Source organism: Schistocerca serialis, chromosome 5 (genome assembly GCF_023864345.2).
Source record: "Schistocerca serialis cubense isolate TAMUIC-IGC-003099 chromosome 5, iqSchSeri2.2, whole genome shotgun sequence".
NCBI lineage: Eukaryota > Metazoa > Arthropoda > Insecta > Orthoptera > Acrididae > Schistocerca > Schistocerca serialis.
In genome coordinates this window covers 193,324,358-193,338,656 of record NC_064642.1, presented here as the reverse complement: position 1 = coordinate 193,338,656, position 14,299 = coordinate 193,324,358, and the positions used below count along the sequence as shown (strand labels likewise).

The window sequence follows — 14,299 nt, the reverse complement described above, 5'->3', positions numbered from 1 at the left end:
TTGTCCACGACAACGCAAGGCCTCACACAAGTTTGCCTACCTGAGAGAAACTCACAAAACGCCACTGGACTGTTCTTCCCCATTCACCATGCAGCCCGGATCCCGCAACTTCCTACTTCCATTTGTTTGGCCCACTGAAGGATGTACTCCGCTGGAAGCTGTACGTGTCTCCGACATCGTCAGTAGGGTGGTAGTCTGCGGGCATACAGAGCCTCTCAGTTAGGTGGCGTAAGGCCCTCGCATTGAAGGGAGATTATGTTGAAAAACTCGGTTTTGTACCAAAAGATTTGGGAATAATATGGTGTATTGGAATCCCGAATAAAACTAAACTGCCTTCAGAAAAAAAAGTGTTGCATCACTTACTGAACGCCCCTCGTATTTGTAGAACACCAGGAAAGTGTTTCCTTGTTAATATTGTTCTGATGTTGCGTGAAACATCAACGAAGAATTTAATTAATATTACGAAATGTACATCGCCTCCATAGCCGAATGATTAGCGTCGTTGCTTTCGGTGCCGAAGCACCCGGGTTCGATTCCCGGTTGAGGAAAGAGTTGTGGAACGGGAACCATCCAGCCTCATGAGGCCAGTTGATGAGCCGCTTGATTAAAGAACTGGTGGCATCGTTATGTTTCATTTACTGGCTATAACAAAATTTTCAAATGTCTGTGAAATTTTATGGGACTTAACTGCTACGGTCATCAGTCCCTAAGCTTACACACTACGTAATCTAAATTATCCGAAGGACAAACACACACACCCATGCCCGAGGGAGGACTCAAACCTCGGCCGGGATCAGCCGCACAGTGGCAATAACAGATGGAGGGATTGGCGACATGGTGATGCGGTGTCCCACATTCATAGATCGCTCTTCGTACTTTCTTTTAGGCAGTCGTCCATTAACAACAGGCCGTATGCCCTTCTAGCTGAGTGGCGTAACTGAAAGACGCCTTTTTCCATCCATATATAAAAAACAGGTTGGCAGATGAAAACAAATAAAAAAAATAAAACAAAAAAAATACAAAAAAATAAAAATAAAATAAGTAAACAGAAAAAAATGAAAAAAAAAAAACAAAAAAGTGGTCAGTGTGACGGAATGTCAATCCTAAAGTCCCGGGTTCGATTCCCGGCTGGTAAAAAAAAAAACAAAAAAAAAGATGGATACAGTGTGTAAAAAAAAATAAAAAAAAAAGTGGTCAGCGCCACGGAATGTCATACCTAACGGCCCGGGTTCGATTCCCGCCTGGGTCGGAGATTTTCTCCACTCAGGAATTAGTTATTTTGTTGTCCTTATCATCATCATTTCATCCCCATCGACACGCTAGTCACCGAAGTGGCGTCATCTCGAAAGACGTGCATTGGGCGAACGGTCTAACCGACGGGAGGCCCTAGCCACACGACATTACATTTATTTTCGTAGCAGTCCTAAGGCCTAATCCGTGAGGGGTGTTTATTATAAAAAGTAATTCATCTACAAAGAAGGTTACTTGTAATTCTTTCGCCCCACTGATTCTCCACTGTCTCGGTGCCTTGCTTTGTCGAGTTACCAGGAAATACTCAGAAAAAAAGACTACTAGAGGAGGAAGCGCATTAGCGTTTAACTTCCAGTCAAGTTCATTAAAGACGGCGTAAACATTCGAACCGGATAAGAGTGATGTAGGAAATAGGTCCTTTCCCTTTTTTTAAGCAACTGTCCCAGGATTCGGCCTGCCTCGGGTATGGATGTGTGTGATGTCCTTAGGTTAGTTAGTTTAAGTAGTTCTAAGTCCTACGGGACTGATGACCTCAGATGTTAAGTCCCATAGTGCTCAGAGCCATTTTTGAACCAACCAGGATTCGGCTTAGGTGACATTAGGAAACCACGGGAAAGCCAAGTCTGAAGTGCCGCTCGAGGATTTCATCCCCGGTTCTTCCAGATAGACGGTGGTCAGTCTGCGCGTTTCGTTGAGGCTCGATACATTGAGTACACATGGTACCGACTAAAAGTCCACTAGACGAGTTATTACACTAAACTATGACTGTACCGGTAATGTGGCTGAGACGGTTTTCTGTACCTTTTTTGTTTTTCAGCGGCCTCTCTGCACAACCGTAACTACTCTTCTCTCAACTACAGTGTTACACAAGGTTTTCCTACTCATATCCCTGTTCCGGTAAAACCCCACTTGTTCTTACCATGCCAAATCCCGACCCACGCAGAACTCTGTGTCCTGTGAATGGAGCCCCCCTCTTCAACTCGCGATCGCAGAGCATCTCCCGCTAAGCCGCGTCACGCGCTCGGCGCCCGTTTCCTTTGTCACGCAGCGTGGGCGGCCGGCGCCATTGTAGCATCCCCGGCCGGCTGGCTACACCTCGCGGGCGATAGATGGCGGTGCGGGCGGCTGGCGTGACAAATGACTCTCGATAAAACATGGCTCGTGACGTGTAGGGCGCGCTCGTTTGTAAACACCCAACAGCTGCGGCCGACAATATTTTAACACGCGCGGAGCGCCGAGTCGCGCATGCGCACTGGCGCGCGTGCTAGATTTGTCGTCAACCCTCATCCGCGGTCGGCCGATAGACACGTTTAAAGCGGCTCGTGCCCGCTTTTATTTGGACCGACTGGCCGGCCGGCGCGTGCGGAAGCAAATTTGCATTTTAAACAGCGCTAATAGAATGCCGCGCACTTTTTATCCCTATTTTTGAAGCTGGTTTGCTAAAGTGTGAGCCTTCGTGGGGAGTGGGGAGAGTTGCGTTACAAACATTTTACAGGCTCCGCTTTAAAACTTTGCGGAATTAATGTCCCACTAAAGGGGACTTCGTCGCATTATTCGCACTGCGTGAAGTTCAGAGCTCCTACGAAGCAAGGTTTTATGATTTGTGTACCGCACGCTGACAGTAATTAATATACACGATTGTAAATGTCCTGGTGAGAGAATGTCTCAAATCTGTTTCGGCATTCACAAATTGCGATCTGTTTCGCTGTATGAGATGTTGTCAATTTCAGAAATGTTTATAACGCTTCTGCGTTTTGACTGCGAACATTTTGGGTCAGACTCACTTGACAGTGACTGTAATGGATAACATTCCAAACATACAAGTGCCATAAATATAACCAGCCACTTTTATATATGTTTCCACTTCGTCCACCAAAAGAGAAAATGAGACGATTTTCCTTTATTTTTCGTTGGATATCAGCCGAAAAAATTGGTCCATGTGTAGAGACATGTTGATGGCAGCTAAAGAAGTTGCCGAAACGTCGCTACATTGCGACCATTTTACTCGACTGAGATCCTGAGAAAAATTCATGAATGTAATTCGTGGAGAGAGTGTTATGTTAACTATTGTAGTAGGATTTCGAAGCTGCAGAGTTCTGTGAACGCTTCGTTTCATACGTAAAGAACAATGTATATACCTTTCAGTGGTAAATGGGGAACACACAAAAAAAATGCCAGCACGGTAGCTCAGCGTGTTCGGTCAGAGAGCCGGTTGGCCTCTGTAATTAAAAAACTGAGTGGAAGGATCAACAAAATGAACTTTAACGGATGTCATATGACGTCCGCAACGACCAAACACAACGATCAACAACGAACAAAATGCAAAATAAATAAATAAAATAAAAAAGGGGATCATATTGTTTCTTAGATATTATTAGTATTCTACATCTACATCTACATTTATACTCCGCAAGCCACCCAACGGTGTGTGGCGGAGGGCACTTTACGTGCCACTGTCATTACCTCCCTTTCCTGTTCCAGTCGCGTACGGTTCGCGGGAAGAACGACTGTCTGAAAGCTTCCGTGCGCGCTCTAATCTCTCTAATTTTACATTCGTGATCTCCTCGGGAGGTATAAGTAGGGGGAAGCAATATATTCGATACCTCATCCAGAAACGCACCCTCTCGAAACCTGGCGAGCAAGCTACACCACGATGCAGACCGCCTCTCTTGCAGAGTCTGCCACTTGAGTTTGTTAAACATCTCCGTAACGCTATCACGGTTACCAAATAACCCTGTGACGAAACGCGCCGCTCTTCTTTGGATCTTCTCTATCTACTCCGTCAACCCGATCTGGTACGGATCCCACACTGATGAGCAATACTCAAGTATAGGTCGAACGAGTGTTTTGTAAGCCACCTCCTTTGTTGATGGACTACATTTTCTAAGGACTCTCCCGATGATTCTCAACCTGTTACCCGCCTTACCAACAATTAATTTTATATGATCATTCCACTTCAAATCGTTCCGCACGCATACTCCCAGATATTTTACAGAAGTAACTGCTACCAGTGTTTGTTCCGCTATCATATAATCATACAGTAAAGGATCCTTCTTTCTATGTATTCGCAATACATTACATTTGTCTATGTTAAGGGTCAGTTGCCACTCCCTGCATCAAGTACGCCGGCCGAAGTGGCCGTGCGGTTAAAGGCGCTGCAGTCTGGAACCGCAAGACCGCTACGGTCGCAGGTTCGAATCCTGCCTTGGGCATGGATGTTTGTGATGTCCTTAGGTTAGTTAGGTTTAACTAGTTCTAAGTTCTAGGGGACTAATGACCTCAGCAGTTGAGTCCCATAGTGCTCAGAGCCATTTGAACCATTTTTTTTGCACCAAGTGCCTATCCGCTGCAGATCTTCCTGCATTTCGCTACAATTTTCTAATGCTGCAACTTCTCTGTATACTACAGCATCATCCGCGAAAAGCCGCATGGAACTTCCGACACTATCTACTAGGTCATTTATATATATTGTGAAAAGCAATGGTCCCATAACACTCCCCTGTGGCACGCCAGAGGTTACTTTAATGTCTGTAGACGTCTCTCCATTGATAACAACATGCTGTGTTCTGTTTGCTAAAAACTCTTCAATCCAGTCACACAGCTGGTCTGATATTCCGTAGGCTCTTACTTTGTTTTATCAGGCGATAGTGCGGAACTGTATCGAACGCCCTCCGGAAGTCAAGAAAAATAGCATCTACCTGGGAGCCTGTATCTAATATTTTCTGGGTCTCATGAACAAATAAAGCGAGTTGGATCTCACACGATCGCTGTTTCCGGAATCCATGTTGATTCCTACATAGTAGATTCTGGGTTTCCAAAAACGGCGTGATACTCGAGCAAAAAACATGTTCTAAAATTCTACAACAGATCGACGTCAGAGATATAGGTCTATAGTTTTGCGCATCTCCTCGACGACCCTTCTTGAAGACTGGGACTACCTGTGCTCTTTTCCAATCATTTGGAACCTTCCGTTCCTCTAGAGACTTGCGGTACACGGCTGTTAGAAGGGGGGCAAGTTCTTTGCGTACTCTGTGTAGAATCGAATTGGTACCCCGTCAGGTCCAGTGGACTTTCCTCTGTTGAGTGATTCCAGTTGCTTTTCTATTCATTGGACACTTATTTCGATGTCAACCATTTCTTCGTTTGTGCGAGGATTTAGAGAAGGAACTGCAGTGCGGTCTTCCTCTGTGAAACAGCTTTGGAAAAAGGTGTTTAGTATTTCAGCTTTACGCGTGTCATCCTCTGTTTCAATGCCATCATCATCCCGGAGTGTCTGGATATGCTGTTTCGAGCCACTTACTGATTTAACGTAAGACCAGAACTTCCTAGGATTTTCTGTCAAGTCGGTACATAGAATTTTACTTTCGAATTCACTGAACGCTTCACGCATAGCCCTCCTTACGTTAACTTTGACATCGTGTAGCTTCTGTTTGTCTGAGAGGTTTTGGCTGCGTTTAAACTTGGAGTGAAGCTCTCTTTGCTTTCGCAGTAGGTTCCTAACTTTGTTGTTGTACCACGGTGGGTTTTTCCCGTCCCTCACAGTTTTACTCGGCACGTACCTGTCTAAAACGCATTTTACGATTGCCTTGAACTTTTTCCATAAACACTCAACATTTTCAGTGTCGGAACAGAAATTTTCGTTTTGATCTGTTAGGTAGTCTGAAATCTGCCTTCTATTACTCTTGCTAAACAGATAAACCTTCCTCCCTTTTTTATATTCCTGTTAACTTCCATATTCAGGGATGCTGCAACGGCCTTATGATCACTGATTCCCTGTTCTGCACTTACAGAGTCGAAAAGTTCGGGTCTGTTTGTTATCAATAGGTCCAAGATGTTATCTCCACGAGTCGGTTCTCTGTTTAATTGCTCGAGGTAATTTTCGGATAGTGCACTCAGTATAATGTCACTCGATGCTCTGTCCCTACCACCCGTCCTAAACATCTGAGTGTCCCAGTCTATATCTGGTAAATTGAAATCTCCACCTAAGACTATAACATGCTGAGAAAATGTATGTGAAATGTATTCCAAATTTTCTCTCAGTTGTTCTGCCACTAATGCTGCTGAGTCGGGAGGTCGGTAAAAGGAGCCAATTATTAACCTAGCTCGGTTGTTGAGTGTAACCTCCACCCATAATAATTCACAGGAACTATCCACTTCTACTTCACTACAGGATAAACTACTACTAACAGCGACGAACACTCCACCACCGGTTGCATGCAATCTATCCTTTCTAAACACCGTCTGTACCTTTGTAAAAATTTCGGCAGAGTTTATCTGTGGCTTCAGCCAGCTTTCTGTACCTATAACGATTTCAGCTTCGGTGCTTTCTATCAGCGCTTGAAGTTCCGGTACTTTACCAACGCAGCTTCGACAGTTTACAATTACAATACCGATTGCTGCTTGGTCCCCGCATGTCCTGACTTTGCCACGCACCCGTTGAGGCTGTTGCCGTTTCTGTACTTGCCCAAGGCCATCTAACCTAAAAAACCGCCCAGCCCACGCCACACAACCCCTGCTACCCGTGTAGCCGCTTGTTGCGTGTAGTGGACTCCTGACCTATCCAGCGGAACCCGAAACCCCACCACCCTATGGCGCAAGTCGAGGAATCTGCAGCCCCACACGGTCGCAGAACCGTCTCAGCCTCTGATTCAGACCCTCCACTCGGCTCTGTACCAAAGGTCCGCAGTCAGTCCTGTCGACGATGCTGCAGATGGTGAGCTCTGCTTTCATCCCGCTAGCGAGACTGGCAGTCTTCACCAAACCAGATGGCCGCCGGAAGCCAGAGAGGATTTCCTCCGATCCATAGCGACACACATCATTGGTGCCGACATGAGCGACCACCTGCAGATGGGTGCATCCTGTACCCTTCATGGCATCCGGAAGGACCCTTTCCACATCTGGAATGACTCCCCCCGGTATGCACACGGAGTGCACATTGGTTTTCTTCCCCTCTCTTGCTGCCATATCCCTAAGGGGCCCCATTATGTGCCTGACGTTGGAGCTCCCAACTACCAGTAAGCCCACCCTCTGCGACCGCCCGGATCTTGCAGACTGAGGGGCAACCTCTGGAACAGGATAAGCAGCCATGTCAGGCTGAAGATCAGTATCAGCCTGAGACAGAGCACGTAAAGTGCCCTCCGCCACACACCGTTGGGTGGCTTGCGGAGTATAAATGTAGATGTAGAACCGGTTCGTCAGACAAACTGGAGAGGCCTTCCGTTCAGCCCTCCGGAATGTCTTTCGCCCCCTGCCACACCTTGAGACGACTTCCCACTCTACCACAGGTGAGGGATCAGCCTCAATGCGGGCAGTATCCCGGGCAACCACAGTCGCAGTCCGATCGGGGGATGCGTGTGACGAGCTGGCCGTACCCGACAAACCTCCATCTGGACCCCCACAGTGATGCCCATTGGCAACAGCCTCAAGCTGTGTGACCGAAGCCAACACTGTCTGAAGCTGGGAGCGAAGGGATGCCAACTCAGCCTGCATCCGAACACAGCAGTTGCAGTATTACGAAGTTAACGAATAATACTCAAGAATCGATGGGGCGAGAGATTTGTAGGCAAGGTCTTACGTAAGTTAACTGCACTTCCGATACGTTGCACTTCCCATTCATTCATTCGTCCGACGAAACTCGTTCTCTGAGTTTTGTTGCTGTTCAGTGTTAAATCTCTCGGAAATTTTACCCTCAATATTTTTACTGCCAGACAATGCTACGGGGAGACCAGAAAATTTGACGAACAGATTGTCCATTTTATGCTGATGTAAGTAAGTCTGTCTGATGACGAAGATATAATACCCCGGAAGACGCCATAGAAACACAGACGAAAAGACTGTTTACTGTTCCTTGAGTATTAGAATCAAAAGACTAGGTTTTCGTATTTCTCATATACTTTGGAAATCACTTAAGGTAAACCTATATCGGATCTGCTTTGAGGTAGACGTGTCAGAAAAATGCACACATGTACTGGCGGACATCTTTAATATGCAGAGATTTACGCAAATTACCTGTTTGATACTGAATTAAATGCCATGACTATTAGAATTCGGAAAAGGTCGCTTGGTAGATATGCTGACAGTAAAAACTAACTTTATCAGTATGTGTTGTAACTGTGTACGTAACTGATGGCATCTCAAGCATTCCTGAAAGGGCTCGTGAAACTTTATGTTGTGTTGTTGTGGTCTTCAGTCCAGAGACTGGTTTGATGCAGCTCTCCAAGCTACTCTATCCTGTGCAAGCCTCTTCATCCCCGAATAACTGCTGCAGCCTATATCCTTCTGAACATGCTTAATGTATTCATCTCTTGGTCTCCCTCTACGACTTTTACCCACCGCGCTTCCCTCCAATACCAAACTGATGCCTCAGAACGTGTCCTACCAACCGATCCCTTCTTCTAGTCAAGCTCTGCCAGAAATTCCTCTTCTCCCCAATTCTAATCAGTACCTCCTCATTAGTTACGTGATCTACCCATCTATTCTTCATGAAATAATATTTATATGAAATAATAAAAGTGACTACGAATGAAAGTTATGTTACTTCATTTAGACCTACTTAAGTTACTTGCATGAAAGTAATTGAATAAAAAAATAAAGAGCGATGTGTAAACTGCACTTATCTTAACCGTAAATGTCGGATTTGTGTTAGCTCTTGATGTCGCCACAGTCCGAATACTCCGGTAGCGAAATAAAAAATCTCAGGTAAAAAACGTTGGGACTGATTGCTACCAGGACGATTAATTAAGAAAATTGAATGGTATCATCCAAATTGACATTGGCTCTTTCTGACTTTTTTTTGCCTATTACGATCTTGTACTTGTAGTTAACGGGAAAGTAGGTGCTGCATTGCTGGCTCTCGTACCGTCAAGAGTGTTGCAGAGTTAGGCTTGATTGGCGACTCCATGGAGTTAGGCTTGGTTCGACAGCTTGTTTTTGCAGCGTGTGGCGCGTTCCTGAATTTCACGCCAGGTGAGCGGGTGACAACCGGCTGGGCAGTGTCGCGCATCGGGCATGCAAAAACTGCCTGCCTCGCTAAAGAGCAGCCACGTTGTGGCTACAGCCGCACGGTGTTGGACGCTCCCTGGCAGAAGGTGCCTCGTTACCAGTCGTATTCCTGGGAGCTGCACGGCGCCTGTTGCAAAGGCTCTACTGATAACATCTTTGAAGGTCTGTCTGGGAATTCAGATCGTAAGTGTTGCAACTTAGCCTCTTAACATGTTGACTTAGACTCAGGCATGGCCAGGTTATGTTCCTGGGAAATTTCCTTCTTCGCGGTTTGTATGCGACTCAGGAGCGGTTGCTGGAGAACCGAGACTAATATGTCACCGTCCAGCCATAGCACAAACACCTGACAGAGGAGTGGCACCCGCAGTGTTTCGAAGGCTCGCATGTTCCACGCCACAAGTATTGACATCCTGGTATTTGGCACTGTGGGTTGACTCTAGGTGAGGTAGATTTTAAAATTTCGCTGCAGAGGTTGCATCGCAGACTACTGTGCAATACGTAGAAGCTAAAAATGCGTATTGTATCCAGTTATTTCACATAAAAAAATTCGGAGGCACAACTTTTCAGCACGCCCTTGTAGCGGAGGGTGCTCTGCCACACTGCGGTGGTCAGAAACGTTTGTGAACTGTCCAGGTAGCCGTCCAAGATTTCGAGGAAACTGTTCGTTGTCTCTGTAGTGAAAGTAGATACAATTGAATATCCTATATTTGAAGAGCATTCCAGCACCAAAATTTGTTTTCTTGTATTACGCATTGCGAAACCATGTTTTGTACAGACTGAGATTTTCACTCTGCAGCGGAGTGTGCGCTGATATGAAACTTCCTGGCAGATTAAAACTGTGTGCCGGACCGAGACTCGAACTCGCAGGAAAGCTTCTGTGAAGTTTGGAAGGTAGGAGGCGAGGTACTGTGCTCTGCCACACTGCGGTGGTCAGAAACGTTTGTGAACTGTCCAGGTAGCCGTCCAAGATTTCGAGGAAACTGTTCGTTGTCTCTGTAGTGAAAGTAGATACAATTGAATATCCTATATTTGAAGAGCATTCCAGCACCAAAATTTGTTTTCTTGTATTACGCATTGCGAAACCATGTTTTGTACAGACTGAGATTTTCACTCTGCAGCGGAGTGTGCGCTGATATGAAACTTCCTGGCAGATTAAAACTGTGTGCCGGACCGAGACTCGAACTCGCAGGAAAGCTTCTGTGAAGTTTGGAAGGTAGGAGGCGAGGTACTGGCGGAAGTGAAGCTGTGAGGACGGGGTGTGAGTCGTGCTTGGGTAGCTCAGATGGTAGAGCACTTGCCCGCGAAAGGCAAAGGTCCAGAGTTCGAGTCTCGGTCCGGCACACAGTTTTAATGTGCCAGGAAGTTTCATCTTCTGTACATTTTTCCTGCTTTCCGGACACTACACTCTGTGCAACATATAAAAAATACATATATCTTCAAGTTCCCGTAACGAGCAATGCAGCATCGCTGATAAACAGTCGTGAACGGTAGAGAGTGGTAAACTCCACAGTGAAACATCACAGACGTATTGAAGGTAGCAATACCAATGTCTTGTCGAGTTTGTAGTGGTTGAGAGAAGTGACATTTGTGCGGAGATGGAATATGTTGACACTATAGCGAAGCCCAATACACTTCAGGTTCCTTTCACATTCGTTGGTTTCGCCAACTCACAACCAGACTATCGCATTCCAGCCTAACCTAGACGTAGGACCTAGCTAGAGATCAGTCCGTCACCACAATCACTGCTTTGCTTTCACGCTCGTTGAGTTCGCAAATTCACAACCAGACTGTCACATTCCAATGTAACCTAGATCTCGGGCTAAGCTGCAGATTACTCAGTCACCACAACCACGTCCTTTGCTTTCAGATTCGTTGGCTTCGCCAACTCACAAACAGAGTACCTGCGGAAAGTTAGCTATTCCAGGAAGGGCCCCACCTTCCGCAAAGAAGTCCCTGCAGAAATTCCCTGTGATTAACTGTTCCACGCTTGCTTGTGTGCAGGCGGTTATTCGCTGCGAAACGTAAGCAGTTCACAACGAGGTGCCTGTCAGGCATTGCTCATTGAAGACCTCGTGCGCCTGCAGTTCTGATTTGTGACCACTTGCTCCTTACCCTAAAATACTCACCTTAGGACAGTGTACAGCGATTGTAATTGTGCCCCTTCAAGTCTGCACTGAGGTGATAGAAGCCATGAGACAGAGACATGCATATATACTGAAGGCGGTAGTATCGCGTACACAGGGTATAAAAGGGCAGTGCGTTGGCGGAACTGTCATTTGTACTCATGTGAAAAGGTGTCCGATGCGATTACGGCCACACGACTGGAATTAAGAGACATAGAACGCGGAATGGTTGTTGGAGCTAAACGCATGAGACATTTCACTTCGGAAATCATTAGAGAATTCATTATTCCTGGATCCACAGTGTTAAGAGTGAGCCGAAAATACGAAATTCCGGGCATTGCCTCTCACCGCGGACAACACGGTGACCGACAACTTTCACTTAACGACCGAGAACAGCGTCGTCTGCGTAGAATTGTCAGTGCTAAGAGACAAGCAACACTGCATGAAATAACCGCATAAATCAGTGTGGGACGTATTCGTTTGGACAGTGCGTCGAAATTTGGCTTTAATGGGCTACAGCAGCAGCCGACCGACGTGAGTACATTTGCTAACAGCGCGACATCGCCTGCACCTCCTCTCCTGGGTCCGGGACCATATCGGATGGATCCTAGACTACTTCGTTTTTCACTAGCTGCTTATTTTTTATGACCCACCGTCTGATTTCTTATGGTGGATCGTATGTTGCCACATAGCCGCTGTGACTGGGTTCGGGGTCCGGTGCGACTGAAAGTAACACCACACCGGCTCCCGTCCCCACTCACACTGTTGCCCGTGTCCCGCCACGTGGAGGCGGGCTCTATTTGTTTACGTCCATTTGATATCTTTTTTTTTGCAGCATTATAAAAACTTATAACTAATACAAAATAATGTGGGATAGTAATAAACAAAACGAAATTAAAGATTTAGAAAGAAGGAAGGAAGAGAATTGAATAGAGAAGAGATAGGTATAATATTGCCCATCACCTGGTTGTGGGCGGCGGCCCGGGTCTTGGAATGATCCTCAAGACTCTGGCCATCGCTCACCATGCCTTTAACATCTACCATCCTAAAAACTAACTTAACTAGAAGAGATTATGGTACGTTAAAGCTAGAAACTAAGACTAAGACCTCTATGTCCAGCCTGCCAAACTTTTTACGATATACAATAGAGAGGTAACTGATTTTGTGCTTGGCTCAAAGTTGCTAATGAAAGGGTACTTGCTGTAAAAGTAATAAAGGTAATGACGCTAACGGTTTGTGCTAAGCCTACAAGGCTACTAGTAGAGTACATCAGGCGCAAACACCTCCCGGCCCCGCCGACAACACGACCTGAACGGTGGTTTTCCCCGATCTACCATAGATATCCGTCGGGTTGGGCTCAAAAGAGAGGAACCACAATTAAGATCCTAGACTACTGCAAAACTGTAGCTGGCCAGAGCAATCTCGATTTTAGTCGGTAACAGCTGATGGTAGGGTTTGGGTATACTGCAGATCACACGTAGCCATGGACCCAGGTTGTCAACAAGGCGCTGTGCAAGCTGGGGGTGACTCCATTATGGTGTGGGCTGTATTTACAGGGATTTGATCGGGTTCTCTGGTCCAACTGAACCGATCATTTACTGGGAATGGCTATATTCGGCTGCTTCGGGCCCATTTGTAGCCATTCATGGACTTCGTGTTCCCAAACAACGATGGAATTTTTATGGATATCAATGCGCCTTTTCACAGGACCACAGTTGTTCGCAGTTGATTTGAAGAACATTCTGGACAATTAGATCGAATGATTTAGCTATCCACATCGTCCGACGTGAATCCCATCCATCATTTATGGGACATAATCGGGGAGGTTAATTCGTGCACAAAATTCTGCACTGGCAACGCTTTCGCAGTTGTGAACGGCTGTAGAGCCATCATGGTTCAGTATTTTTGCAGGGAACCTCGAACGACTTGTGAGTCCATGCCACGTCATGTTGCTGCAGTGCACCGGACAAAGGAGGTCCGACACGATGTTTGGAGGTATCCCAACACTTATGTCACCTCAATGTAAGTCAGCCAGTATAGTTTCTCCGTTGCCTAATTGCCAGAATGTAGTCGATTTATTGCGGCGTTGCAGACAGGGACGGCCAGCCGACAGATAGACACGCACTTCGCGAGTCGCACCTGCTGAAGCCCCGGGATCTTATCTGCGGGTAAGCCGGCGGCAGCAAATATTTGCCTGTTGTAAGGCAGGCGGCAGGCCGCGGGGGCGTGGCGGGGGCGGTATCCGTCACGGGCGGCGGCGGTGGCGGCGAGTGCTTGGCGCTGACAAATGGCGCTGCATTTAGTAATGCAGATTATGCGGGCGCATGTTTCACGCTGTCAGCCGCACGCCGCCCGCCGCCCCATAAACACGGCGCGGCCGTTCGCACCCGCTGCCCTGCCTCCGACAAGCCGCTCCGCTGCTTAATGCCACCTCATTTCGCACGCTGTCTGTTGCACCCACACAAAGGAGCTGGGCATCCGTGTATTACTTGCTGACTACGTGGTACATAGAATAATGGGACTCCTTAAATATCAACATTTTAGGCTCGGCACGACCGCGACCAATATGAAGCCTTATTTATATGGTGCCTTTTGATGTTACTGGCATCTGTTACTTTTTCGCCGTTACTATCACGAATAACTAATATGTGCGGATACTGTGATGTCCTATGGTTAAACATGTGGAAGTGGTTTCGACAGGATACGGTCGTCATCCGGTATCAAGTTTTACAATGAGGTGACAAAGTTCATGGAATAGCTTGTAACATTGTGCCGGACCCCCTTTTGCCCAACTTGGTGCTGCAGCTCGACGTGACATGGACTCAACTAGTCTTTGAAAGTCCCCTTCAGAACTACTGAACCATGCTGCCTCTACAGCCGTTCGTAATCGTATTTTGTGCACTGATCTCTCGATTATGTCCCAT

The 14,299-nt window shown here is 46.6% G+C and overlaps 1 protein-coding gene across 1 annotated transcript in view; it reads left to right on the top strand.

Moving 5' to 3' along the window:
• LOC126481846 (homeobox protein abdominal-B-like) overlaps positions 1 to 13,547 on the top strand; it is a 581,297-nt gene extending 567,750 nt beyond the window's left edge. Inside the window, exons 5-6 of the mRNA XM_050105805.1 lie at positions 9,217 to 9,435; positions 13,468 to 13,547. Coding sequence (XP_049961762.1) covers positions 9,217 to 9,435; positions 13,468 to 13,547 — 299 coding nt within the window. The remainder of the gene's footprint in view (positions 1 to 9,216; positions 9,436 to 13,467) is intronic.
• The last annotated feature ends 752 nt before the right edge of the window (positions 13,548 to 14,299 follow it).